This window comes from Arctopsyche grandis, chromosome 8 (genome assembly GCF_051622035.1).
Source record: "Arctopsyche grandis isolate Sample6627 chromosome 8, ASM5162203v2, whole genome shotgun sequence".
Taxonomy (NCBI): domain Eukaryota; kingdom Metazoa; phylum Arthropoda; class Insecta; order Trichoptera; family Hydropsychidae; genus Arctopsyche; species Arctopsyche grandis.
This window is the reverse complement of record NC_135362.1, coordinates 2,240,728-2,268,495: the sequence shown is the minus strand read 5'-3', so window position 1 is coordinate 2,268,495 and position 27,768 is coordinate 2,240,728. Positions and strand designations below refer to the sequence as shown.

Here is a 27,768-nt window from a genome sequence, read left to right as displayed (position 1 = left end):
TCATTCAATATTACCTACTACAACGCGCATGCGAGGACGCGGCAAATAAATAAAATGAGAAAAGTAAGACGCACAAGGAAGTTGCAGAGCGTGCAAAAGAGGCGGCGCGCAAGTCGAATGTCAATATGTTTGATGTGGTGAAGTTGCCGCGCCGGTTGTCAAGTGACCGAGCGGAGAGCGGGCGCGCAGAGCGCTCAGTCTCCCTGGCGCTGCTCCCCGACTCGTCCTCGCGTCGCCCCCCGCGCCTCCGCCCCCACCCCGCCCCGCCCGCCAGCCCCGGTGAGCGCGCGCCCCGTCGCCCCACCCCGCCCGCCCCCCACGCCCCTCGCCTCGCCCTCACAACGAGGGGCCCATTGTTTCCACTACACTCTACACTCTGCCCATAAATCAATTTGACATAACGATTCGTTCCGTTGGCCGCCGTTGAATCGCATCTCGAAGCGGAAGCCACTTATGTCACACATCACACGCTTTATTGTTCTTTTCAATGTCTTTTCGACGCATTCTTTCGCCTCATCGATCGAATTGCCAACGTCCAACTTACTCCTACTCTTACTCTTACTCTTACTCTCCTACCCTCGTTTTTGACGACTTTGCGCGCATGCAATAAATTTGTTTCGTCGTTGCGATACATTTCAAGATCAAATTTTGTAGTACGTGTATGTAGGTATTTTTTTACATTTACGTACAAAAATATCAATAATTCATTTTTTTTTATATAAAAAATATGATTGAAAATAATTCCGCAATATTCACAATGCATACATGAGTGAATGTGTTTTTTTAAATAACAGCTTGTCGTTAGATTTTTTTTAATTTTATTATATTATATACATTTTTTATTAAGTTTAAACACACCTAGAACGCTAATTCTCTCCGAATACGTACATATAGTGAAAATGTGTAATTAATAGCATTCATATCTTAATTTTAAATGACACATATGTCAGTTAATGGATTTTCGTAATAGCCGCTCAATAAAACTTTTCATTGCTTGTTTACGAACGCTTAGACATATCAAATAAATGCTTCCAAGAATAATTTCAAAAAAATCAAAAAATTGTAACCTCGAGTATTGTGTAATACTTGTAATTTTATTAAGCCTTAAAAAATAAATTAATACGACCTTGAAATGTTTTAAAGGCAAAATTTTTCATTGATCTTTCAAAAAAATTGTTATAGCTATTATTAAAAAAATATATTATTTTATTTTATCTTTTAATTTATACCAGGAAGGCCTTCCTGGCCAGAAACGTTGTACATTTGGTACAAACATTATTAGTATTATACATAAAGAAACACATAAATACATATCAATTAATATCCACAGAGACATCTACGTTCAAATTTGTAAATTTGCAATATTTTGAGCAATTCAGTAAATACACATCAATTAACATCCACAGAGACATTTATGGTCAAATTTGTAAATTTGCAGCATTTTGTTCAGTGAAATTCGAGATTGCTGAAAACTCGAGATTTTGCGAGAAAATGGATAAGTTGTTGGAACCGTTTCAATGAAAATCAGATAAATTGGCAAACTCTGATTGGAAACGATCGACCTGGAGTCACAAATCGAAGGTCTGGCCAGCAGAAACCAGTGGGATTTGAACCCGTGACCACTCTGTTCAATGCACTATATACTAACCACTAGTCTATTCTGCTGGTTATTACAAATTCAATATCGAAATATGTAAATACAATAAAAATACCTTCATCAAACTTTAATATACATATCTATCGATATTCCTACATATTTTTCAATATTTCAAATACTCTTAGAAATCAAATATGCAAAACCGTTTTATTAAATAAAATATTTGTTTTTTATTACCTCACTATACACTCACTAACCATACAGGATAAAACCGTCTCGCTTTCGATAAAGTTTCTTCGGGTCTACTTTAGTATGCGGTCTACCTTCACATATCTACCTTAGTGTGCGATCTACCTTCGCGTTTTTACTTTAATATACAGTCTCAGTTCTCGCGCGTGACACTGACACTGAATAATGAACAGGGCCAATTTTTACTTAACCTAACCTATCCTGACCCTTAACCCTTTGCCCGCGGCAATAAATATAGCGAACAAGCCCTGTACGCGGCACCTTTTTCGCAAATTTGGCAATCGAGCTTTCGACCTTAAATACAGATTTTAATATTTACTCAAGTAACCAGATATGTTAATTAACACATAAAGTATTATTTTAAACAATAAAATATATAATATATCTCGTAGTTTTGGCTTAATTGTTAAATAATCGTCATACAATTGAGACGTATGGTCGCCATTGTTCAACAGAGGTGACGTCACATAAACGAGGTTTCAGTATGGTTCCACAAACAACTAATTTTGACTGGTATATATTCATTTTAAGCAAATTGAATAGATGGCATTCAACTCTCAGTAATATATTCAACCAATTTTGAACCTTAAAACAGTTGAAATAGGCGTATATAAGGCTCAAAATCCCGTGCAAAGTTCAGAAATTCTATGGAAGACAGCCGCGCTACAGATTTGTCGCGCAAAGCTTCCATAGAAGACGGTCGCGGGCAAACGGTTAAATAAATAGGTGTTGGCTGCTAAGATATCTTTTTTTTAAGTTTAATTTCATCAATATTTTCACAAAAAAACATATCTTAGAAAGATATGTTTTAACATCTATTTATTTAAGGGTCAGGTTAGGTTAGGTTAAATTAGGGTTGGCCCTATTCATTTAAGATTTGGTTAAGAGATATGTATCTGCTGACAATATTTTGATAGAAATGCTCCGACAACATTATGGGGCGGCATGAAAAAACAAAAATTGTAATTAACATTTCGTTGCTACGATACAAATAAAAAAAAAATAGTCAACTGCGATTCAAAGGTAGATCGCATACTAAAGTAGCACCGTTTCTTTCCACAATAGACTTCACGAAATGTTCAAAGATGCGTTCGTATAATGATATATGTTCAAATTGGTATTATTTCAGTGCACTTTAAAAATGCCGGGCACTAACCTGGTGGTGCCAGTCGTGCTGTGGGGCAAGAACGCACCCACCCACTGCATCTCGTCCGTGTTCCTGTCGCGGGACCAGAAAACGCTCGTCACTGGTTGCTACGACGGACAGATATGCATATGGCAGGTGGACCCCGACACGCTGAAGATGACTCCGCGGTGTCTGCTGGTCGGCCACTCGGCGCCGGTGCTCTGCTTATCCAGAGCTTCCGTAATCCAAGTCAATAGAATACATCACGTCGAACCGTAAGCCAAACACGCGTCGGACGGATTTTAGCATTTCAATTCGTACTTTCAGGATAACAACTTCATAGTGAGCTCGTCGGAGGCCGGGGAGATGTGCACGTGGGATCTGATCGACGGCAAATGTCGGGAACACGTCAAACTACCTCAAGTTCATACTAATATTCAGGTTCGTTTCGACGATATGTGATACGATATCGACGGCGTTCGGCGTTTTATCAACTGTCTGTCTTGTTTGTCATGCAGGCCTATCATATGTGCAACTCTGACGATCTACGCTTATTCTGTAACGGATACTATGCTGAAATTCTGATCATGGATCCGTTCTCGTTGGAGATTTTGTTCTCGCTCAGTTCTAAAGTTCATCCAGATTGGATATCAGCTCTTCATGTAAGTGTTTTGAATGTTTTGAAATTGACGTTGTATTAATCGTGTATACAGTAGCGATCGAATAAATGTGTCCACTTTCATATTTGTTGACTTTTGGTTGACATGAAATATAAACGTGGTATGGGATGTCATACAGGCAATTTACTAATTAGAGGGAGAATGTACGGCTTAGTAATTACATTTGCGTACAAATGTGTTGGGTAATACAATTGTCGTACTTTCATTACTCTGAAAATTTACATATATGTAGAGATATCTACAAAAGTCAAAATTTCAATAAGAATTAAATGTTTAAGCACTAACTATCGTTTGACGGGTTAGCCATTCAGTTAATATTGATCGAGAGCTTATATCATTAATACTCGGAAGATGGAGTGTGTTCAACTTCAAAAACGAAAAGATTGGGTTCATACATGTGAATAAGTTTTAAATTTATTTTATTATTAATAAATTTGCAGAGAACATTCTGATTGTTTGATCACCTAAATGAGTTTTTTAGAATTCGAGACCCAGCTAAATCACCTTTTTACACTCGAAAACGGTTGATTAACTCAATTTAATCGAAATTCTTATTGGTTATTATTATTTCTTATTTCAAAATCCTTATTTTGTTCGTTCATGAACATACTAGTTTGTTCATACGCAAATCAATTTAGCCAGTTACATATACATGTTTTTTCTGCCTTTGCAATTTTGCTTCTTATTTTATGTATTTTATTTTTGTTTTTCTTTATCAAATGTAGGCCATTGTGGCGCATTATGTTCTACCTGTAATGCCACAATGGTCCAAAACTAACTATAAATAAATACATATGTAGTATACAAAAAAAAAAAAATTGTCAAACGAACTAGTTTATTCATGCACAATATATTAGTATAAGTTTAAGTATTTTCAATCGTTTGTCCTCATCCTCTATGTATGTATGCTTACCATGGGTTGCAATTTTCAAAAAAATAAATGGAAATGGGATTTATAGCAACTTTGTAATGTGGTTTTCATAGGATTTCCCTTCTAAATACTTATGTCTAAAGTTTTATGCGACACCTATGGGTGCAAAAGGAATGAAATGTCGGTATGTTTTAAACACGACTGTTTAATGTGAAGTTAAGTAGTCGCAAACACGACCATATCGTAGGGCCCCTACTGTGCTCACCCCTAGTGCTAACGATACAAAGAAAAATTATAATCTTATAAAAAAATAAATTCAAATACAAAATATGAAATTTTTGCGGTTGTGATCCATCCGCTCTGATGTATGTGGTGCTGGCCTGAATCTGATACCGAGTTCTGCTCGAAGTGAATAGCAGATTCGACAGCGATGATGTATTGAGGGGTAGTCCCAAGCTTTGACAGTGAATCGTCGCGTAGCTCGTGGACGCATATTGTGGCACTCAAACTAAAAATAATAGTTCCTGTTTGAGCAAACTATGTAGTATGTTCATGAACGGACTGGAGTGAACATTTGGACTGTAACATGTATGTTTTCTTTCTCTCACTGTTTCTTTTATATTCAGGTTCTACGGCCATCTTCAAGGAAAGACGATGTCGTACTGGCGATAACAATCACCGGAACTGTTAAAGTCTGGTCTTTGCTAGGCCACGAAAACAAATCAGCCGAGCCCATATATGAGAACGAATCTAAGCAGATCCGATGCCTCAACGCGCTGTCGTTGAACTGCTGCGCTCACAACCAGCGAACGGTCCTCGTCGTCTGCGCCAAATACTGTCAGATATACGACGCAGGTCTTAAAATAAACCCGGCAGAGTCCATTGGCTTATTTGAAAATCTACAATACGTTTATGAGTTGATTTTTTTGCAGGTGACTTCTCCGTGCTGTGTTCCATCAACGCTCCCGTCGGCGAGCGTTGGATGTCCGGCGACTTCCTATCTCCGGACAGGATCCTAGTTTGGTCCGACGAAGGCAAGGGATACATGTATAAGCTTCCGGCAAAGTAAGGATCTTTAAATTGTGATAGAAATTATTTGCGACGGAAATTACGGAGACACTCGGTTGTCGGAATTTTTTTCTTGATTTTCTGCACTCACATAAATCATTGTTTTATCCGTATCGCCATTCCGTTTTTTTTTCATTATAATAATAATACTTGTGGGACGAATGTTTTAGTAACTTTTCGATAAACTATTAAAATATTTGCAATATATACTAGCAGTCTAAAGTCTAGTTCTCAATTTGACTGCTATAAATTTGGGCTAGATGTAAAATGAGAGTCAAAGTGACAGCTTCAGTGCGAGTCAATAATACTATGCAAAGATTAGTTTATCGAAAACGCTTAAATATTCATAGCGGGCAATGTTTTTCAAAGTCTATTTAATTTTTTTTAAATCGTTCATAACTTATGTATGTAATATACAGGTTTTTAATTCCAAACTGACCCTTTTTCATTTCAAATTGATATGTGATTTACTTTTTAAATACTTTTCAATGTCAATTGAAAGAATTTGAAATGAAAAAGGTCAATTTGGAATGAAAAACCTATATATATATAGGAACTGAATACGTTGATAAACGCTGCATTTATCTTGACAATGTTTTTTGATCGTCGATATATGTGATTATTTAAAAATTCTTATGCATGAATTTTGCCGCTCTTGTTTTTAAACATAATTTGATTGATTAATGATTTTTTGATTAACATGAACTATTATTATTAACAATATGAATAACTCAACAGTTACTAAGCTTACATAGTGTTCCAGTTTTTATACGCCAGTTTTTAATTAAGCTAGAAATACAGTTGACGTGTTAATATATATTTTTATATGCATTCCTAATGTATTTTAATTATTAAAATAATAAAAAACAATACACTTTCAGCATGTAATAAAATGTATTAACTTTATTATGTGCAATTTTCAATGTTTCGCACTTTTTTTTTTTAAATTTATATTGGAACGTGCCGAAACTTTGAATTGCAAACTTGAAAATAGGTATGATAGTTTCTTTTAAATCGCTCACTATTTTTTATCTATTTTGTTAATTTCCTTTTTATAGCAAGCTGAAGGGCCGCGCCGTCAGTAGGTCAGAACACTAATAAATAATGCATTGCTTTACTGTGCTTTTGCTTGCCGTATAAGTGAAATAAAATCATACGTTCAGGTTCCGTTCACACGGTCAGTACTACTACCAATCTACGGAAACATAAACAGTATCTAGTACATGAATTAATAAATATTGGGCAAAAGTTCGTTTTTGATGGCTGCAACAGTGGCACTGAATGTTCCATGAGTCCCCAGCGAATGTTCTATATCACGCTCGCAAGCATCAGAAACGAATCTTAGATTAAATAATCAAATAGACCCACTGGCACTTCAAATTTCAATCGTAAGCTCACCGATACAGACTGGCAGTAATACCATCAGTGTAAACGTAGCTATATAATATTGAATTCCTCAAATAGTGAATATTTATTTAGCTTCTGCATGTGTCTCTCAACTTCATCAATCATTTCATTGTCGTCATTTGCACCTATTGTTTATCCCACGTATACATATATACTTTGTAGTCTTATATGAGGCTGTTGCTGTGCCGTCAGGCGGGCTCGATCGTAGATTCATCATTACTAGAAGACTTCAAAATCATATGTTTGAATCTGATTTGCCATATGTTTATCGTCTACTATTGGGCCCGTTATTGACTGTGTCGCTCTTATGTGACGGCCTCAATCTATCCCGTATATTGTAATTGTATAATCAATTAATCCTGTTGCTTGATTCTAAAAGGACCAATGTCTGTATAAACATTTGGGCTACTTTCGAATTATAACAACTGTTATAAATTCTATATTCGTCAACAAATGTCCAGAACTGTGATTTTTAACATAACCTAAAAAAAAAAACAAGATGGTCGCTTTTCTATATATCACATAATGGTTGATTTGCATACATTAAAATTTCAAATGAAACATATAATTTATACTGGAAAATTTCAACTACAAACTTGACCATGTTTTTGATCTCAGCTCAACTTCTCCGATTGGTCACAAACAGACTTGACGGCGAATTCTGAATACTTAAACTACCTAATTGTGTATTATATTTCAATATTGGTCCAGTTAGAGCCAAGCCGAGTAAAGCTGTCGTACAATCCTTGTAAATTCACTATACTTATATATTACATTTCAAATATATTCATATTATAATAACAGCACGCTTCTAAACTAAAACTTCCCTGATTAATTAGTACATTATATTAAATATATTATATCATAAGCTTTAAATGGTGGTGAGCTTAACGTCAACGCTTTTTGATAAGAGCTTGATAAGGTGAAGGCGGGTAAGACTTCCGATCAAATCAGATTGTGGTTTTTGTCCGATTTAACACACACTCGTAACGGTGACTATGAACATTGTATATTCTATTCAGTTTATCGCGATGTTAAACTAAAATAAAAATGCTCTTAAATAAAATAAAATGGTAGGTAGGAGATGATCGGAAGCATATGTACATAAATGAGATCCAGTATAAAGTGTTCGTTCAGCAATGGTAAAACCACAACTTACCAGCCTTCATCCTATACAAAAAAAAACAGTAAATAACAAAACAGCTTCACTACTACTATGTACGTCGTATATTGTTTTCGTACGCGTTTTGTTATATCATATATCTTTATGTTCTGTTTTGAATATATTCTATTTCGTTCCGTAGTAGCATCGCCGACAACCAAGGCTTTCACAGTCCCTCTGTGGATACGGACAATCCCGTCCTGTATGGTCTACTAGCTCAACCTGGAGATAAGGTAAATATAATATAATATATTTACAATAGTTAATAATAACCTCCCTAGAGTGTTACGCAATGCTTTATGTCGTCTCTTGTTTGCAGACGACGTTAAATTATTCTTTGCTGTTAAGAATGAGAGGCAAGCCTCTCTCCTTCAAGGAGATATTAACACTGTCTTAGATTTCAGTTCCAGTTTAGGACTTGAACTTAATATTAGTAAATGTGCCATTATGAGTTATGGACGTGCGCATTCGCTCTATTGTCACGGATATTTCATTGGATCCGTCTTGTTGAAGCGTGTGGAATCTATGGTCGATTTGGGTATCACTTTTGATCCTCAAATCACCTTTCACAACCACATCAAGACAGTCGCTGACGTTTCTTTTCGTCGACTTGGATTTGTCTTGAGATATGCTAGGTTATTCTCGAACCCTCTGTTTTCTCGCTTGCTTTTCAACTCGCTTGTAAGAAGTAAGCGAGAGTATAATGCGATTGTGTGGAATCCGCCCGAAGCAAATTACTCTCTGATGATCGAAAAAGTGCAAGAAGCATTTGTTCGTTTCCTTTATAGGAAAGAGTATGAGTATTATCCATATCTCTGCCCTACTCCTTTCCGTTTGGGCATGCTTGGGTATAATTCCCTTGAACTTCGCAGAAACTTCTCATTAATTCGTTTCGTTCTCCAGCTACTACGTGGTAATACGTCATGCCCGTTGTCACTGGAACAGTTCAGACTTTATGTCCCTAATAAGTATGTGCATGGTAGACATCATCATTTGATGATTGTACCTCCTGCTCGCACAGTTCTTTTTTGAATGGCTCCTATTCCAAGAGCTATTCGACTTCTCAATGAAATCGTTGCTGATGTGCCTGAATGCGATATTTTCCAACTTGGTGAGCGTAGATTATCGGATATTATTTTAACCTATTTGTCTGGTAGTCTGCGCTCATCATTATTTTCATAATTTGAATGTGATGTATGAGTGGGATTTTAATCTACTTTCTTCCATTTGGGCCTCGCAGGATTGTTGTGTATTTGTAGCTAAACAGGCTGCAGGTGCAAGACATTCCCTTCTTTGTATTTTTATTACTTTATAAATTATCTTATGTAGGCCATTGTGGCGCATTAGGTTCTTCCTGTAATGCCACAATGGTCCAAAACTTTTAAATAGTTTAAATAGTCTGATGTAAAATTTATATGGATCTTGCTTTGTAGACTCTTTCATGTCCACCTGCGATGAAGATGTGCGGTGGAGGTAGCGGCCCAACGGCTGCCGGTAAGGGCCGTCGTCTTCTGCTCCTCCGCGGTGATTCCGAAGGTGTCGTGTCAGTGTGGGTTGTACCGGAAGCTCAGCCGTCTACTCCGCCGCCTCAAAGGCCCCCAGGTATTCAAGTTATGAATTGGAACTTTCATGAAGCTCATAACAAGTACTCATTTATATGTGTTTTTTACAGCCATTGCTGCTACGATAAACATCAGCTTGAATCTGGCGTGGGCCGAGATGAATCCAGGACCAGTCGGAATTTTAGATCAATTGAATCACATTGACGAAACAGGTATTCAAATGATTTGTTCAGTAGCGAAAAATTTCACAAAAATTATATGACTGGTGATTCAAGTTTTGATTTATATTTTAATAATAATAGCAACATAGATCAGTGGTTAGCAAGTAATGCTTTCGATTGTGTGGTCACGGGTTCTATTCCTGGATTTGTTGCTGGCCATACCTTAGATGTGTGACTCTAAGGTCGATCGTTTCCTATCAGAGTTCATTGGAAACGGTACCAACAGGCTAGCAATCCTGTCCTATTTTTTAAAACTGCTAGCAATCCTAATAACTTATAACCTGAAGGCGCCAAATAAGATAGGGCACCGCTCGATGCGTCAAAGGCGCTTTAAAATTTAAAATTAGAGCGCCAAAAGCCATACAAAATTTTAGATTAGAGCGCCATAGGCGAAATTTGTTTCTGAGGGTGTTTAGAAAAAATTGCCGGCCGGCTGGGTGTATGTGTGTAAACAAATATTACAATTATCAAGAGCCATTATATCGATTTTATTTTCGATTTCGATTACAACTGTTGTTGTTTGTTATTATTATTATTATACATCCAACTTTTAGTTAATGCACGTATCAATTCTTTTCCCAAAACCACCAATTGAAATATCAACGGACACAACACTAGTTAATAGATAGTGTCGGTTACGTCTACACTACATTACATATGAATATGTGCATATAGAAGGTAATAAAGAACATTTTTCGTACTGTTGTTTACGTGCAGTTGCCGATCTGTGCTATGCTAGTATAAAGAGACCTTTAGTAAAGTCATGAGGATACGCCTCTCACAGCTGGAGTCCACGTACACATCTCTTGCCGCACTTTTGAGTGTGTTCCTACTAGTTAGGTTGAAAATTGACAATGAAGGTACAAAATGAATGCACATACGTTCAATCATTTTGATATGCTGGAAAACATGTATAAGGAACTAGGCGAGTACACGTCTACACAGACGCAAGTAAATCGCTTGCATGTGGCGTTATTTATGTGGTGATACAAGTTATGTCATGCTGGGCTTGACTGACATCAATACTGCAGATGAACGAATGATGTATTTGACTTTGGCAAGTTCACTTAATAGTATGTATGTATATAGTTATGTAATGTTTTATTTTTTATACAGAAATCAAATTGACTGCTTCCGTATACCTCGCCGGACAGAGTCGGTTGGTCGTCGGCAGAGAAGACGGCTCTATTGTCATCGTACCAGCCACGCACACCGTAATGCTGCAACTGCTGCACGGCACCCATCAACAGTTTCACGGTATGTTAAAAGTCGAAACTTTTACTAGCGTTCGAAACTAGAAGCTCCGCCATTTTGTTTTGATCTTCGACTTTATTTTTTCTAGATTGGCCGCCCCATCAGCTATTGCTCGGCCACAGTGGAAGAGTCAACTGCTTGTTGTATCCTCATCATATTCATCAACGGTAATGGAATATGATAAATTCCTTAAATAATATTATTATTTTTTTTAAGATTTACTAAGCTTTTTTTCTATATTATAGATATGATAAATCTCATTTACTATCTGGGGGTGTTGACTTTGCCGTATGTCTGTGGGATTTGTACGCCGGAACTTTGTTGCATAGATTTTGCGTGCATGCTGGAGAAGTTCAGCAGTTGCTGGTGCCACCGGACGCTTGCAGTGTATGTTTAGAATATTATAATTTTTTACAATATGAAAAATGCACTATTTATATGCTTAAACGTGCTTACTTTGCAGGCGAGGATACAAAAATGCATCTGCTCAGTTGCGTCGGATCACAGCGTGTGTTTATTGAGTGAGTAGATATACATTTTCGACAAACAACTTTCGAGTTGAAATTGAAAGTCAAAACATAGTTGAATTGCTTGCATAGACCTGTTAGCCTGACTTGGCTATTTATTGTAGGCTATTTAATGCCTATTATGAAGTGAAATTTTATACTTAATAATCTTGTCGGTTCGGTAACAATTTCACACATGGCGATCTCGAACACGGAACATCTGGTACTCGAAACTACACCCACCGAGAGTCACCCACACGAATTATCACGCTAATGAAAATTCGAGTGTCAGATATTCTGTATTCGAGATTTTCAACAATGAGCTAGCACGAGACAACAATGTCGTGTGCTAGATTGCCACGTGCGAAATTTTCCGTTTACCAATCTTGTCGAGTCCACTTTTAACGTATATATAGGCTTGTTATATACATATATGTGTAGGATCTGGTTGTCAGAAGACTCGTCGTTTAAAACATTGTTTACTCGGTGGAGCGCTGAAATGGTCTAAACTGTTACGACACATGCTACCAACCTCGTCATTCATTCTACTCATGCATGCGAACTTAATCATTCATGCACGCATTTTTTTAGGTTATAAAACTAAATCCCACATATGTGTATACCAATGAAATAATGAACCGTTTTTCATTTAGGTTTAAGCGAAAGGAAATGCGTAACTCTTGCATCCCGACACTTATTCCCCATTGTATCCATCAAATGGCGACCGCTGGATGACTTCATGGTCATCGCATGCTCCGATGGAAGTGTCTATGTTTGGCAAATGGACACGGGACATCTAGATCGAGTTCTTCACGGTCAGTACAAACATTCAACATATTATATACTATTAACCTTTGAAGGCGGGGCGTCGAGATCGAGCGAGTGTCCCGAACCGGGGTCAAGTAAGACCCCAGTATTTTAAATACAGCTTTTGCAAATGATCAATACAAATGGGTTCAATATATATCTTATTAATCTTTTTATACATCAACATAAAAAAGTTTTAGTCCTATAGCATGTTTTTGACTATTTTTGTATTAAAAAATAATGACAAGCATCGACATGCAAACGCACATAGGTAAGGCCAACAGGCGACTACATGACTCAATAGCCATGCGCCAAAAGCGACAAATACAATATCTTCTTACGAAAATATAGCTGTCTCTTTCTCGCATTGATTCATCGATCAATAAGAATATGCCATTTTCGACATACGTCCATTTTCACATTCCTCTGACAAGAACTGCGGCATATCTTAACTCTCCCATTCGTCACGGCCTCCTTCTCTTAAACTCACGGGATGGTGCCATTGACATTTGTCACATCTCTCGTCATTTCCTGCACCACTTCCTCTGTTACGGATGTCGCGACCAATTAGAACAGTTGAGTTAGTTTGTGCAGTTAAGAATTTTTATGTCATGTTTATATATTTTTCTGTATTTCCATTCTTATAATAATAAAATTAGCATATTATAATCTCAATATTGGTGTGTTGATTTCAGGCATGATCGCCGAGGAGGTTCTCATAGCTTGCGACGAGGCTGCCATAGAAGCCGGTACCTTGGCCGGCGGTGGAGATTCCCATGGTCTCGCCAACCCTGCCGTTCACTTCTTCAGGTTAGCTCTTTGCGGGAATTTATATATACATAGTTGTGTTTGTGGTTTTATTAACATTGTACATTTTAGGGGTTTGAGGCATCGGAATCTCTCGGCGATTCGTCACGCGACTCAACGTGGTCTGCATCAGCTGCAGCAGTTGCAGCAGGCCGGACGAGCTCTGGGTGGGGCCGGCTTGGCTTCCCGCAATCGTCGGGCTCCGCTCGCCATTCAGCCGCATCGTGCGAATCCGAAAGGTGTGTCTCTGTCTAATAGTCTACATTTTCACCCACTGAATGTATGATTATTATGAGTTTTGTTTTTAGATCCTGAAAGTCATATATTGTTCTTCGACATCGAAGGTTTGATCGTTGAACTGCTCAGCGAAGAATATTCGGCGATGAGTCCCGCCAGTTTGGAAGTAAGTATACATATGTATATGAAGTTACTCACCATGAATTACTAGAACTTTACCATGTTGACCAAAATGAAAATCAAATTATGTATTCATATTTTATTATGTGAAATATATTCCGTCTAACTCGTATAAGTTGATTCATATGGCGAATTATATTCCAACTGGTAAAAAAATATATTACAACTGAAAATACAGTTCAACTATAAGTTGGTACCAGACTAGATGGAGAGGTTAGGTTTTTGTGAAAACGTCACTTGATTCATAAATTGAGTTGGAAAGTCCCATTTTTGTTTTGAACATCAGAGCTGTCAAAACTCAACTGTTATATTACAACTGGCGCACATTGTTGAAAGTGTATTCGTGCTTGTAGCGATATAATTTACTAGTTGAATTGTATTCGAATATGTATGACCTAAATCGCCAGTCGGAATATATTACAACTGAAAATACACTTCGACTGTATATAATATATATTATTATATTGTCTATTCAGGCAGCAGGATTGTTAACAAGTGCCGAGTACAACAAAGCGGCAGCTCTCACCCAATCGGCGAGTCCTGACGCCGCCAAGAAGCTATCAGGTCAGAACCGCTTTTGATTATACGCTAATTGATTGTCTCCGTTGCTTTAAAATACATTGTGGCATTGTTCGAATTTTGCAACATGTCTTTCACGGGATAGACTTCTTCGGTAGGGTGAAAGACAAAGCCGGCGACATGGAACGCATTCTCAAAGAGAAAGACAAACACGGTCTGTACTAAACCTAAGAGCCGGTGAGTTTCGTTAATTTGATATTACAACCGTTGAACTTTTCGTTCAGGTATCCTCGCCAAGATGAAGGAGGGAGCCGAAAACGTGCAGACGAAACTTCAAGCGAAGGCCGAAAGCGTCGGCTTCAAAGGACACGGTGCAGATTCTAACAGACGTATGTAATATAATACAAGCAGTTATAAATAATGGTTTATTTTAATATTGCGTTATACAATTCCTTGGCCGCCCCATTCGTTGAAGCCGTAGCCGTGATTGCCTCTCCATAGTCCGGGATTGTAGATGACGGGTGTGTAGTCGTTCGTTTGCGGCACCAAAGCCTGGTAGTCGAATCTCATGGCCTCCCGTGGATGGTAATAGTAGCGTAGTATCGTCTGTGGCTTGTAGGCTATCTTCTTCAGTCGGTCGTACATTGACTTTTCCTCGTTGTATCGCCGGATCGAGTTCAGGGCTGATGGTCTCTGTTCGGAGCTCGTGAGCTGAAATTCGAATTGGGTGTGAGTGTGTGAGTGAGTGGTTGCAGAAAGTTCTTGACCTCGACCTCGCGGAGACGTGCTCGGTTTTCGACGTGTGACGGAATGTACAAACGGAAATTTTCAATTCGGGCACGTTCTTTTGATGTGAATGTGAAAATGGTGTTTTTTTTTTTTATTGCCTACTTTATTTTTTGTTGAATTTATATGAAAAACCAAGTGAAGCTAATAAATATGTAGTTCTGTTTTTTTTTTTTTGTTTGTATGATTGGAGAATGTGTACTTTTTGGAATCAAAACTTATGGCTATGGCCATTTTCAGACTTTTTAGCGATTGTGTGAATTGGCGGCAAAATTTTACAAATTTTTTGGAATACAAATTTTCGCTAGTTTATATGCGAGTTAAATTATGATCCATAAATAAAAAGAACACATATTTCATTTCATTATAATTTTTAGACTGGAAATATAGGGGATGTAAACAGTTTCGGCAAAATTGCCAGTTTGGTTTTTTGAGAAAAAATTGACGAATATACGATTATACATAATTAGCTTGTTAAATACGCCGGATAAGAAATAAGTTAGGCTTTTGAGGTGAATGTCAAGGAAATAGGGGATATGAAAAGTGTTGGATAAATTGCTAATTTGGTTTTTTGAGAAAAAAATTGTCAAATATACAATTACACATAATTAGCTTGTTAAATCCGCCGGATAAGAAATAAGTTAGGTTTTTCAAGTGAATGTCAAGGAAATACGGGATATAAAAAGTTTTAACAAAATTGCCAATTTGGTTTTTTTGATAAAAAATTGACGAACATATAATTACACATAATTAGCTTGTTAAATATTCTGGATAAGAAATATGTTAGGTTTTTGAGGTAAATATCAAGGATAAGGGAGCCACTCTAACTCAATGGTGCAGAGGATGGCGTGCAACGTTTCGTAACGTGATCTGTTTCATAAACTCTAACGCGCGTAAAGAAGTTTTCACTTTAAAAAGTATGTTCCATTCAACATTTTTTCAAAATTCAAATCCATGTATCCTACGAAAATTCATTATTCTATAATACTTACTCCAACATCGATCGGATATTTTTGACTAGTCTTTGGCGGTATCCTATAAAGAGCATCAGCATAGAGCACATGTCCAATAATGAGCAAAGCCACCTGAAAATCAACATCAATATAAATCCACTTCTAACCAAAAGAACATCAATTAAATAAAAATACTAACCACAAACTTCATGGTCTGGCAAGTGTGTGTGCTGTCTATTGTGCAAACGAACCACCACTGACTCAATTTTCCGTATTTCTTTCGTATATAAACTGTGGGTATTTGAATAAAAAAAAAACAGGACCACTTAAATGTCCTTCTCATACTATTCAAACGTATTGTGTTCTACTTTGCATTTTTGCCGCTTTCTATCCTAGACTCTTCTCTCGCTTTCATCAGCTCGCAATCTTCGATAAGTTCAGTTGAAATTTGAGGCATTTGACGTAAAATTGACATTGAGCCGATTCACCTTGCCATTGCCGCGTAAAACTGTGACAAACCGCTCACGCATGTTTCTGTCCAAAAGTCACGTACCCGAGCTTTCACCAGGGAACAGAATGCGGTCATCATTGACAAACCTTGGAACGTTATATTTATCAATCGCTCAAATTGTTTCCGCAATTCGTTTAGGAGCTTGGAGCATGAGCTGGAGAACGCACCAGTTACTTGCTAGGAGCATGCGAGCTGCTTCCAAAAGCTCGCACTATATAAAGCCGTTTTGACGATGACTCGCATGCTAGTAACTAGATTCAAAACTTGCCCCCCTGTCTGTGTGTAACGCGCTTTATTTTTATTACACTGGCAACACTTCGGTTATTTGAAATGCTAGTGGAGCATCGTTTTTGCACACAATGCGATAAAACATCGAATGAAAGTGAAATTTAACCCTTTGAATGCTGACCAACGCCGATCGGCGTTTTGCCAACAAGTCCATGGGCCTGAAACACGCCGATATGGGTTGTATTTTGAGCATGTATAGAGTAAACAAGAATACTACCCGCTAAGCATTTCCAGGTAGCATTGAAAAAAAAATGTATTGAACATTTGTTAATGTTTATAAAGACTGGTTTACACCGGAATTTCTGAATTTATAACCATAGCAAAATTTCCCGATGGAAATCCCTAGCTGCCGAGTATTTTAAATTGTGGCTTGGCATTTAGATTATGAGCATTACATTTTAACAACAATGAAGAAGTTGGAACTAGTTTTGGAAAAATACATTCATTAATAGACTTTTTTTATTTTATATTGTTGCAAGGTATATTACAGTGTCTAAACACACCTTTACAAAACTCGAAATCCTCGGCGGTAGTTATCTAGGGTTTGTTTGGATTAGCTACAATTTTTATACCGGCTTTCTATTGGATTTCTAAGTAATTCTAGTTGAATATGTTGGCGAAGTTTTCAGCGTGGCGGGCTTTCAACAAAAAAAACGTCAGCACTCAAAAGGGTTAAGCCGTGCTTGAATCGTATGTTAAGCCATACTTGACGTCAGTGATGGGGGTTTCGATTAGCGCCAAATTGAATCAAATCAGCTTGATTTATAAATCTCGTGTGATATACATAACTTCAGTAGTGGGGATTGTAACTTGCGTCAAGTAGATGGCGGGTAGAACCCTGCTTTCAGCTATTTTTTTCCTCTAAACAACTTAAAATGTCATAGCTGCCGTTCACTGGATTCATCCCCTATTTTCTAAATTTTTCCTCTTCACAGAGCTGTAGAACTTGATTGATTAAATTTGAATTGTGTTACAGCAAACAACCTGGACGCTCAAGGTTCAGGAAGCAGTCGACGCACCGGAGCCAATGTCGAACCGAGCCACTCCATGGAAATAGCTCAAATACTACTCTCCCTCCTGCACGCGTGGGGCTTGGATCCTGATTTGGATCGAGTTTGCGAGACTAAGCTGGGCCTACTCAGACCTATGGTATATTACTTATATTAACTATATATACACTTGTTTGATGCATATCATTACTGACCAGCAGCATAGATCAGTGGTCAGCGTGTAATGCTTTCAACTGAATGGTCACATTCAGTTGAATGCATTTCAAGTGAAAGGTCAATCTCTGGCCGGTGCTGCTGCCCAGAGTCCAGGTCGATCGTTTCCTAGCAGAGTTTGTTAATTTATCTGATTTTATTGAAACGGTTCCAACAAATTGACAACCTTGTCTTTATTTCTCGCAAAATTCGAGTTTTCAGCATATCGATTTTGCTTATTTATAAAATACTTCAAAAATACAAAAATGTTTTTCAAATTTATCCATAGATGTCTCTACGATGCTCTGTAAAATCTATATATATACATACTAAGCCCGCTTTAATAGGTCAAGTAATTTGACCCTTAATGCCCTCAACATGAGGCCACCTCCCCCCCCCCCAATGAATACAGTCTAAGAGACCCTTTCGTCGGAGAACGAGACGGTTGTTCATTAATATCGCAAAAGAACAACTGCACATCACTGTTCTAATAAAAAAACCTCACTGTACATAACCAAGTACAAAATAAACAACAACGCATGAACACATAAAGCGCGCATGCGTTAGAACATAATACCTGAAATGTGCCGTGCGAATGCACGCACACCTCAAGTAAACATACATGTATGTATGTATGTATGTAAAAATCAATGTCTGTCTGTCACGTATGCGTTCCTATACCATTCAACCGATTGCGATGAAACTTGCATGAGTTATTGTGTGCATGCCCGTGATGGTTTCTGTAAAAAAAAAACCGCCCAAAACCGGGAACGGGAATTGCATGCGTTGTTGTGGCATTAGAACGCATGCCAGGTTCAGCTAGTTGCTCTATAAATTGTTTATGGATTTTTATAATTGGCCAGGAAGACGCATTGGAGTTTTCCTGGTAAAAAATAAATAAATAAATAGTTGGATTTTACATACATAGGTACCAGTCAGCTTCGGTGTGCTGTCGAAAGGTGGACAGATGTCGGTTCAGTTGCCGACTTGGCAGAACGCTCTGGCTCCTGATACAATCCCAACAGAGATCCCGCCACAGACCGGGTTCAGTTCGGCGTCTCTACCTCCTGAAATGGTCCGGCAGGAAATGCTCACCAGGTTAGTGTTCTTTGCCTCAGTATTACTCCTTATATACTAAGACTACTTTAGTTAAATTCCTAATTTCAAATCAAACTTAAATCTTGAATCTAGAACCATCCATTGAATGTCTTATACATTTTTATACGGCCATTAACATTTGACCATTTTCAGGATATTCACAGCTCGTTTACACTGGGAGTTGAGTACGACTCTTACGTCTAATCACTTGCTGACTATCATAGCCTTGGCGAACACCCTCATGTCTATGAACAATGCGACATTCATTCCTGAGCAAGAGTTCAACCGAAAGATGCACAGGTGAGCTTAAATAAATAATTAAAACACAACCCAATACGACTTCGAGGTGAATCGACCTTCGACTTTCAGAACATCTGGCAGAGCGTCGGTCTCATCCTGGTCCAAAGGCGAAGAAGAGCGGGAGGAAGCCTTCGGTCAACAACAAGCTCACATAAAACAAGGATGGTCACTATTAGCTACACTCCACTGCGTCCTATTACCCGATAAGTTGATCAGTGCCGGTTAGTTATTGCAATATTATATTGCACAGAAGTATTTATCCTTGGATATGTTATAATACAAGTGTTTGATTGTAGGATCTAAGAATTTCAAGAGGCCTCAAGTGGAGATGATGGCTCGCCGTTGGCAGCATCAGTGTTTGGAAGTGAGAGAAGCGGCGCAAGCTCTGCTGCTCGCCGAACTTGCCCGGTTCGTGTGCCGGATTCGTTCTGTTGTGGCGTTTTATGTCTGAGAATGTTTCTAACGTGTTTTTGTGCGACAGATTGGCGCCGAAAGGTCGTAAGGCGCTCGTCGACAGTTGGGCACAGTATTTGCCGTGCTATACGCAGAGTGAATCGATCAATTCTCAAGTTACGGCTCCGCAGCAGACCCAAGATAAAGTGAGTGTTCAAAATAAAGATTTGTAATCCCAACTAGAATTATTTTGGCATCCAATAGAAAGCGGGTATAAAAATTGTAGCTAAGCAAAACAAACCCTAGATCACTAGATCCAGTTTTTTTATGTTTTGAGACATTTAAGTTTGTAGATGCTCTGAGATAGTTCAAGTTTTTTCTATAAGGTACATAATTTATATATGTATGTATACCAGTTGAAAATTTATCTACCTTTTAAAGTATTTTTATTTTTATTTTATTTTATTTTATTTTATTAATTGAAAAATCAACAGACAGGATGTACAGAGATAGGTATAAAAAACACAAAAAGTAAATAAATAATATATGTAACACCCGAGTCCAATAATAGATTTTTACAAAAATGAAAAAGATAAATATAAGGAAAACAAATTAAAAAGTAAAGAATAAAGGCATGACAAAATATGTAGTACATTGCATAATTAAACTATAGTATTAAAATAATTGGAAAAGGTTATAAAAGTATGTTAAAAGTATGTTTTTTAACGTGCAATATTTCAAAACTGGTAGGAATTATTTCAAGTTTTATGGAGTAGTGATTGGACACACAATATAATTGCATAAATGAGTGAATATATGTTAAATTTAAACATGTTTGTTATGAGAATAACAAAATTACATTCAAATGATAATCGAAATGAATCCAATCAATGGATTATACATACATACAACATAATACAGAATTTTGATGGCAATAATAAGGGCGAAAACACACCGAGTGGGACGTGTTTTTGTTTTAGATACTTTCAAATTACAATAGAATGGAAAGATAAAATAGATCTGTATCTGTGCACCGAGCAATCGATATACAGTGTCAACTAAGATTAATAAATCAATCACATCATTACAAAGTAAATCGAATTTGATTTATATTCGAAAGTAAAGATATTTAAAAAAAAACATCATTTTTTTTTGTATATAGAGAACGTTTGCTATTTTTTCCATGTGAATGCTGACGTCTTTTTTGTTGAAAGCCCGCCACGTTGATAATTTCGCCAAAATTTCCAAATAGATTTACTTAGGAATCTAATGGAAAGCAGGTATATAAAACTGAAGCTAATCCAAACAAACTCTAGAGTCACAAATCAAGGTCTAGCCAGCAGCGGGACTTTAGCGAGACTCGAACCCGTGACCACTCTGCTCGAAAGCATAATATGTTAACCACCAGTCCACGCCGCTGGTTATTACGAATGGACTTTATGTATTTATATGACATTGTTCATTTGAGATTTATTTTTAATTATTCTTGATTCAATCTAAGTTAACCTTTTTTTTTACGTAAAGTAACCATATACAGTTATCTAATCCGTGCAATTTTTTTCTCATTTACCATTAAAAACCGGTAAACCGGAGAATATTACGGTGGATTGCAATCCCTAATACTATTCATTTTTATAAAAATAGTGCTCTGCAACTAAAATATTATGAAAAAATAATCTTATTTTATAAACACTGAAATAATCAGTTCGCCGTCGTTCGTTGTCGATCGATGACGCATTCGCACCGTTATTAGCTCTTCCATAAATAATATTTAATTAAAGTACCTAAACGGTCTTAAAAAAAAAAAAAAAAAAAAAAATAATCTGTCAACAAAGTTTGTTCCTATTGTGCTATTTTTAATTCGTACTTATAAAATATACTCAATATACTCATAATAATTACAAAAAATATAAATTCAAGTTTCAAGTGGGTAGTCCATACATTCTCGTTCGCACAGTGAATTTCATAGATTGTCAACCTTTAGTTCAATTCAATTTGGCAATCATGCAGTGTTGTGCATCTTGTGAAACGCAATTTTCTAATGGTGTTCAATGTGCTAATTGTAAGAGGCATTACGATTTTAATTGTGCCAAAATTACTGAAGGCGGCTACAATAGATTGGGAGCTACTAAAAGGGCTACATGGAAGTGTCCACGATGCCGTAATCCACAAAGTCCTCAGTCTTTGACCGAGTCACCTTCGCCGTCATTGGGTACACTACTTAAGGAGATCCTTGATATCAAACGTAACATATCATGCCTGCCGTCGCTTGCAGAGGACATAAAAACGATAAAAACTGATATTAGCGACCTCAAAGCAACATGTGAATTTAACAGTTCAAAGATTATTGAGGCCGAAAGTAGGATAAGTGCAGTAGAGGATAAAGTGAAAGACATTGAGTCACTTCAGAATATTGTTGATGTATTACAAAATAAAATCGCAAGCAATGAACAGAGATTAAGGCTCAACAATGTTGAAATAAAAGGAATCCCTTGTAAAAATAATGAAAACGTCTTTAATATTTTTGACTCGATCTCCAAAACTGTAAATTGTAATATTCCAAAATCAGAAATTAATTATATCACAAGAGTTCCCACCCGCACTTCGGATAAACTACTTGTAGTGAGCTTAATCAATAGATATATTAAAGAAGACTTTGTTGCGACTACCCGTAAACACAAGAATCTCACAGTTAATGATATAGGTGTTGGTGTTGATAATACCAAAATCTACATAAATGATCAATTAACCATTGCCAATAAACAACTTTTGACCAAAACAAAATCCTATGCTAAAGATAAGGGGTTTCAATACGTCTGGGTAAGAAATTCAAACATACTTTTAAGAAAAAACTCCACTTCAAAGATTCTACACATAAAGACTTTGGACGACCTAAAAAAGATTACATAAATATTTTTTCAATGAATAAGCAATCAATTATAATTTTTTATTTATATTTTTCTTACCTTCTCTTTTATGTGATAATTATATTTACCGATCCTGTTATTCTCTTCTCTATATTTTATATCTACATTTCTTACTTTATTTTTTACTGTATTTTCCACCATATTTTTTACTATATTTTCACTTTTATTAATAATAATTATTTGAATATAAATATTATTATCAAAGAATATACACTAACTAATTCCATATTTTATTTTACTAATACTTATTTCAATTCAATTGCTATCATCAATAATTGTTGTTTGATAATTGATTCTATATCTTCATTTATAATTACATATACTTGTACATGCAATTACATTTTTTACTGTAATTTCTTCCATACTTTTTGCTCTATTTATAACTATAGTTTCACTTCTATTATTGATTATTGTCTTAATATTAATATTATTGTTAAAGAATATAAACTGGTTAATTCCATATTTCACTTTGTTAATATATGTTCAGATTCATTTACTGCCATCAATGATTATTATTTGAACAATAGTTCTATATCTTTGTTTATAATTATTGATGCATGTTCATTTGTATACATATGTCTATGCTTACCTACGCATGTAGGCTTATACGTCTATCTTTACGCACTCTATCAATTCTGCCCATATATTATGGTTTTTGTTTTCATTATTAATTATTGGTTCTTTCTTATATTTCTAAACGCACTTTATTTTCAATTCTATTGTCAATTGTCATCTAAATCATTGTTTATTATTATATTATGAACAAATACTTGCCAAAAAACTATATAATTCGCTTTATTAATTTTATTTTAACTCAATTGGTATCACGAGTGATGGTTTGCTCGGTAATTCCGTATCGCTTCTATGGATGCAAGTATGTATGTGTATATTTATATTCATATACGCATAACTGCTGATAGTTATGCTTCTGGATATCTACACGTCTATCACTACGTACTCATCAATTGCCAATTTCTATTTACGTTTTACAATTTATCTTATTTTTATTACATTGCTATATTTTATTCTGTGTACTTTCCATGTTCCTTATTTCCATGTGCTTTATTTTCCTACTCTTTTCTTATTTTAAATGTTTGAGCTTTTCTTTTTTTTACCTATATGTGAAAATTATTAATGGTTTACTTAACATAATTATATTTTTTTTACTATCAATCTATGTAACTTAATAAACTGTAAATTTTCCAAATAAATAAATAATATATTTTTTAAGCTCAATTTTATACTACCAACCCTCAATTAAGGGTTTTTCCCCCTCTCAGTATTACCATTCCTAAATATACATGTGTATATAGTGTTATTTTGAATATTATAGTAGTTAATACAGCGTTTTTTTTTTTTCAGATGGAAGAATTGGAAGACGAGGAAGAAGAGGAAGCCATCAGAAAACCATATTCAATGGCCGAACTAAAACGAAAGCAGACCACAGCCGTCGTACTGTTAGGAGTGATTGGAGCCGAGTTTGGACAAGACATAACCAGCGAGGGTACTTTACGAATTATTTGAATCCGACATTATCATCTTTTTGTTTTGCCGACCGCTAAATGTGTATGATTTGTACGACCCGTCCCGCACCTATATGTGTATATATTTTTATCCAAATGCTTGTTATTATCGAGTGTGTGTGTGTGTGTGTATGTATGTCTTGCTTTTGATTTGACATTTATTATGTTTTTGAATTTTAATTTTGTTTATATACTAACCCAGGAGCGGCCAATAATAAGAGACGCACCGGCGATGATGTCCGTCGTAAAAATTCTGTAGTCGAAGGTGATTGCATATTCCCTGTTATTTTCTTTCTTTTATGTTTCATACGTTTATAGGTTTTATGTTTTCCTTTGCATTTCATATATATCACCAGAATATTCATTCATTCAAACTTTAACGCCGCCCCTCAACTCTTGTAGGTTTTGGCGTCGGACACGGAAGTCTATCCCGATTGACTGCTCTGGCTTTGGCACACTTGGTCCTGGCTCCGGGAAGCACTCGGCTGCCGGCTCATACGCCATTGAGAAGGGCCGCGGTCGATTTACTCGGACGCGGATTCACCGTTTGGGAGCCCTACTTAGATGTCAGTAAAGTGCTGCTCGGTAAGAAATAATATACAATATATTATATCATATCTATGTATATATATATATATATATAAAATTGAATGTTTGTTTCGCTGTTTGTGTGTTTGTCTGTCTGTCTCGTATAGACATTCGTTTATTTTATCGACGTAAGCCAGTTATCAATAGAATTTTTGTTATTAATCCACAAGAATAGTCGAAATATGATTTTTCTAAGTGGAATTTTATTTAATTCTCATATAAAGACAATTTAATATATTATCCCTATTAATTCAATTCAGATTCGTGTAAATACGAGTAAATACTAGTACGAGCTTTTAGCTCGCAATTTCACCGATTTAAAATTCAGCACACGTCCAATTAACCCTTTTAAACGAAAACAAAAAATAGTGTGGCCAGAAAACTATCCCAATAAACATGTTTCAATAGAAAAAACTCAATATAAAATAGTATTAACAGTGGGAAAAAATCCCAAGTGAAAATACGTACTTTTGACTTTTGATTTGAACTGGACGACTACTTAGAGAGATTTGAAAGCTGAAAAGTACTACAAATGAAAGATAAAATACCCGATTATAGATTTCAATATTCATTTTGAACAGGAAATTGACAAATTTTGAGACATCGACCGAACAACACCAAGATATAGAAAAATTGCGCGATTTAAAAAACACATATTTCCGAATCTGGATCCAATCAACATTTTTTATTACCAGATTCGTGTTTACTGGCATAGATCTATAAGAAAAGTTATATCTCGTCTCTGAACCATTTTTCTTGTCGAACAGTGTTCTTTGTACCAGTAAGCAAATACCCATAAATAGTATTTCATGCTGAAGAAATGTATATACATAGTTAGCCCTCATGCTACAACTATTACAATTAAATCTGAATTCTCTAGGACTATTGGATATGTGCTGTGACGCTGATAAATTAGTGCCATCGATGACCTACGGTTTGCCGTTGACTCCTCAAGCAGACTCGTGCCGGACGGCTCGACACGCTCTCACCCTCATCGCAACTGCCAGGTTGTTCTGACTCTAGTGTTTATTTTCAATGTGATATATACATATATAATTTATTAATGATTTGATTTGATGTGTAGACCTGCTGCTTTCATCACGACAATGGCCCGGGAAGTGGCTCGTTCGGCTGCTCAACAAACTGTCGGTGGTGGTGGAAGCGGCGGTGGTTCAAACAACGCTCAAGGAGGAGGAGCTGCAGGCGGAAACGCTAATGCTGCACCCGGTGGAGGTGGTGCTCTTCACCGATCTCGTGCTGAAGTACTGCGAGGAATAGAGTTGCTCGTCGATCGGCAGCTGCCAGAAGTTCAAGAGCTTTTAGTAGAGGTCTGTTTAAGTTCGACAATATAATATGAAAAATAATGGTTTCGAGATATTTGATGTTTATTTATTTGTTTAGGTAATGGATATAGTGTTGCACTGCGTAGACCAGTCTCATCTGAAGAGCAAAGGCCTTTGTGACGTATTCCCGGCCATATGCCGGTATAATCAAGTATCTCATTGTCCAGCTACGAGAAGAATTTCCGGTTTGTATATTTAGATATGTAATAAGGTGCCACATTAGTATGCGATCTACCTTCACGTTTTTACTTTAATATGCGGTCTCACTGTCTGAGACTGAATAATACCGACCCTAACAATCTAATCTTAAACGAATTGGCTAATCCTATCTTAACCTAACCAAACCTGACACTTAAATAAATAGGTGTTGGCTGCTAAGATATTGTTACGTACAACGCCGAGTAAGTGCAATCGGATTAGGCCGAGTAGTATCCCAGAGACTGTATGACCGTTATAATTGGTTTCAAGGATTATCTCCAGACTAAGTGCAAGTAGGCTAAACAATGGCCACCGAATTGGCCGCTATTGGTCCCTTCTAAGAAGTGACCGATAGCGTGGGACTGAGTGTCGTAGGAATACATATCCGGGTACATGCCTAAACAATAGGGAAGTAACTGGACGTTGAAGATGCCCTGAGCGACCTATCCGTTATAAGGCAGTACTTAGGCGATATCAAGACATTCTGGACGGAGCACTGCCAGTGTGTGTACGCAACAATATGTTGAAAATATGGATGAAAAAAAAAACAACTATTTATTTAAGGGTCAGGTTAGGTTAGGTTAAGTTAGGGTTTGCCCTATTCATTGAAGATTAGGTTTTTAAGAGTCGGTATTTTCTTCGCTGCTGACGATATTTTGGTAGTTATGCTTCGACAACATTATGGGGCGGCAGGAAAAAACAAAAATTGTTATTAACAGGTTGTTGCTACGATACAAATAAAAAAAAAATAGTCGACTGTGATTCAAAGGTAGACTGCATACTAAAGTAGCACCTCTAATATTTTATCTTATACACATGCATTGAGTACAAACTGATGATGATCTGATTACAGTCGGAAGCCACAGCGGTCAAGTGGCTCTATACGAGCTGAGACATGGACGTTGCCAACTTCTGACGGCTCACCAAGCACCGGTCAGCGCATGTGCTTTCAGCGTCGACGGAAAACACCTCGTCACCTACTCTTGCAATGAGAATCGTCTCAGCTTCTGGCAGACCACCACTGGTACGCTTAACTATGATTTCAAATTCAAATTCATCAGCAACATACAATTGTCATTGGTTTTTTTTTTATCTAGGTATGTTCGGTCTCGGAGCTCCGCAGACCAGGTGCGTCAAGTGTTACAGCACTGCGCCGTTGGCCGATGCGGCTCGGCTCAGTCCAGCTCGGCTAGCTCGTCTGACTTGGTCGGGTCCTCGGCAGGCCACACTGACGCTCGCCGACGGCTCGGAAACCAGATTCACCGTTTAAGTGACCTCATCCATCCAAAAAAAAAAAATGCAGTATTTAATTTATATACGTGTCAGAAACCAAGGAAAATCTCTCCGTACGCATTTTCTCCAATCCCTTGAAATGACGGCATTTTATTTATCGGCAAAATTTGCA

The 27,768-nt window shown here is 36.9% G+C and overlaps 3 protein-coding genes across 12 annotated transcripts in view; 1 reads left to right on the top strand and 2 right to left on the bottom strand.

The window, feature by feature from the left end:
- Positions 1–27,768, bottom strand: part of LOC143915612 (uncharacterized) — an 854,026-nt gene that overhangs the window by 286,574 nt on the left and 539,684 nt on the right. The gene's annotated exons all lie outside the window — the stretch shown is intronic.
- Positions 126–27,768, top strand: Rbcn-3B (WD repeat-containing protein Rbcn-3B). 10 transcript variants are annotated; one of them, XM_077437207.1, is made up of 35 exons: positions 160–279; positions 2,976–3,221; positions 3,300–3,413; positions 3,491–3,634; positions 5,150–5,378; positions 5,456–5,588; positions 6,650–6,676; positions 8,303–8,393; positions 9,594–9,762; positions 9,833–9,934; positions 11,060–11,200; positions 11,286–11,364; positions 11,443–11,584; positions 11,661–11,718; positions 12,357–12,518; positions 13,206–13,320; positions 13,390–13,556; positions 13,626–13,720; positions 14,211–14,298; positions 14,399–14,467; positions 14,538–14,642; positions 17,768–17,940; positions 18,922–19,091; positions 19,245–19,391; positions 19,461–19,612; positions 19,688–19,799; positions 19,873–19,990; positions 24,074–24,215; positions 24,437–24,499; positions 24,637–24,819; positions 25,703–25,829; positions 25,907–26,150; positions 26,224–26,350; positions 27,217–27,387; positions 27,461–27,768. In XM_077437207.1, the coding sequence occupies exons 2-35, from the start codon at positions 2,988–2,990 to the stop codon at positions 27,631–27,633; spliced, it is 4,566 nt and encodes a 1,521-aa protein (XP_077293333.1). In that variant the 5' UTR covers positions 160–279; positions 2,976–2,987; the 3' UTR covers positions 27,634–27,768. The 10 variants fall into 10 exon arrangements, with proteins under 10 accessions (XP_077293336.1, XP_077293335.1, XP_077293339.1 ...); XM_077437210.1 differs by lacking the exon at positions 14,399–14,467 and having other exon boundaries at positions 126–279; positions 2,976–3,212; XM_077437209.1 differs by lacking the exon at positions 14,399–14,467 and having other exon boundaries at positions 126–279.
- On the bottom strand, positions 13,801–17,429 carry LOC143916246 (uncharacterized). Its single transcript, XM_077437274.1, has 3 exons — positions 16,192–17,429; positions 16,032–16,124; positions 13,801–14,964 (listed from the first exon to the last, which is right to left on the bottom strand). The coding sequence occupies exons 1-3, from the start codon at positions 16,333–16,335 to the stop codon at positions 14,695–14,697; spliced, it is 507 nt and encodes a 168-aa protein (XP_077293400.1). The 5' UTR covers positions 16,336–17,429; the 3' UTR covers positions 13,801–14,694.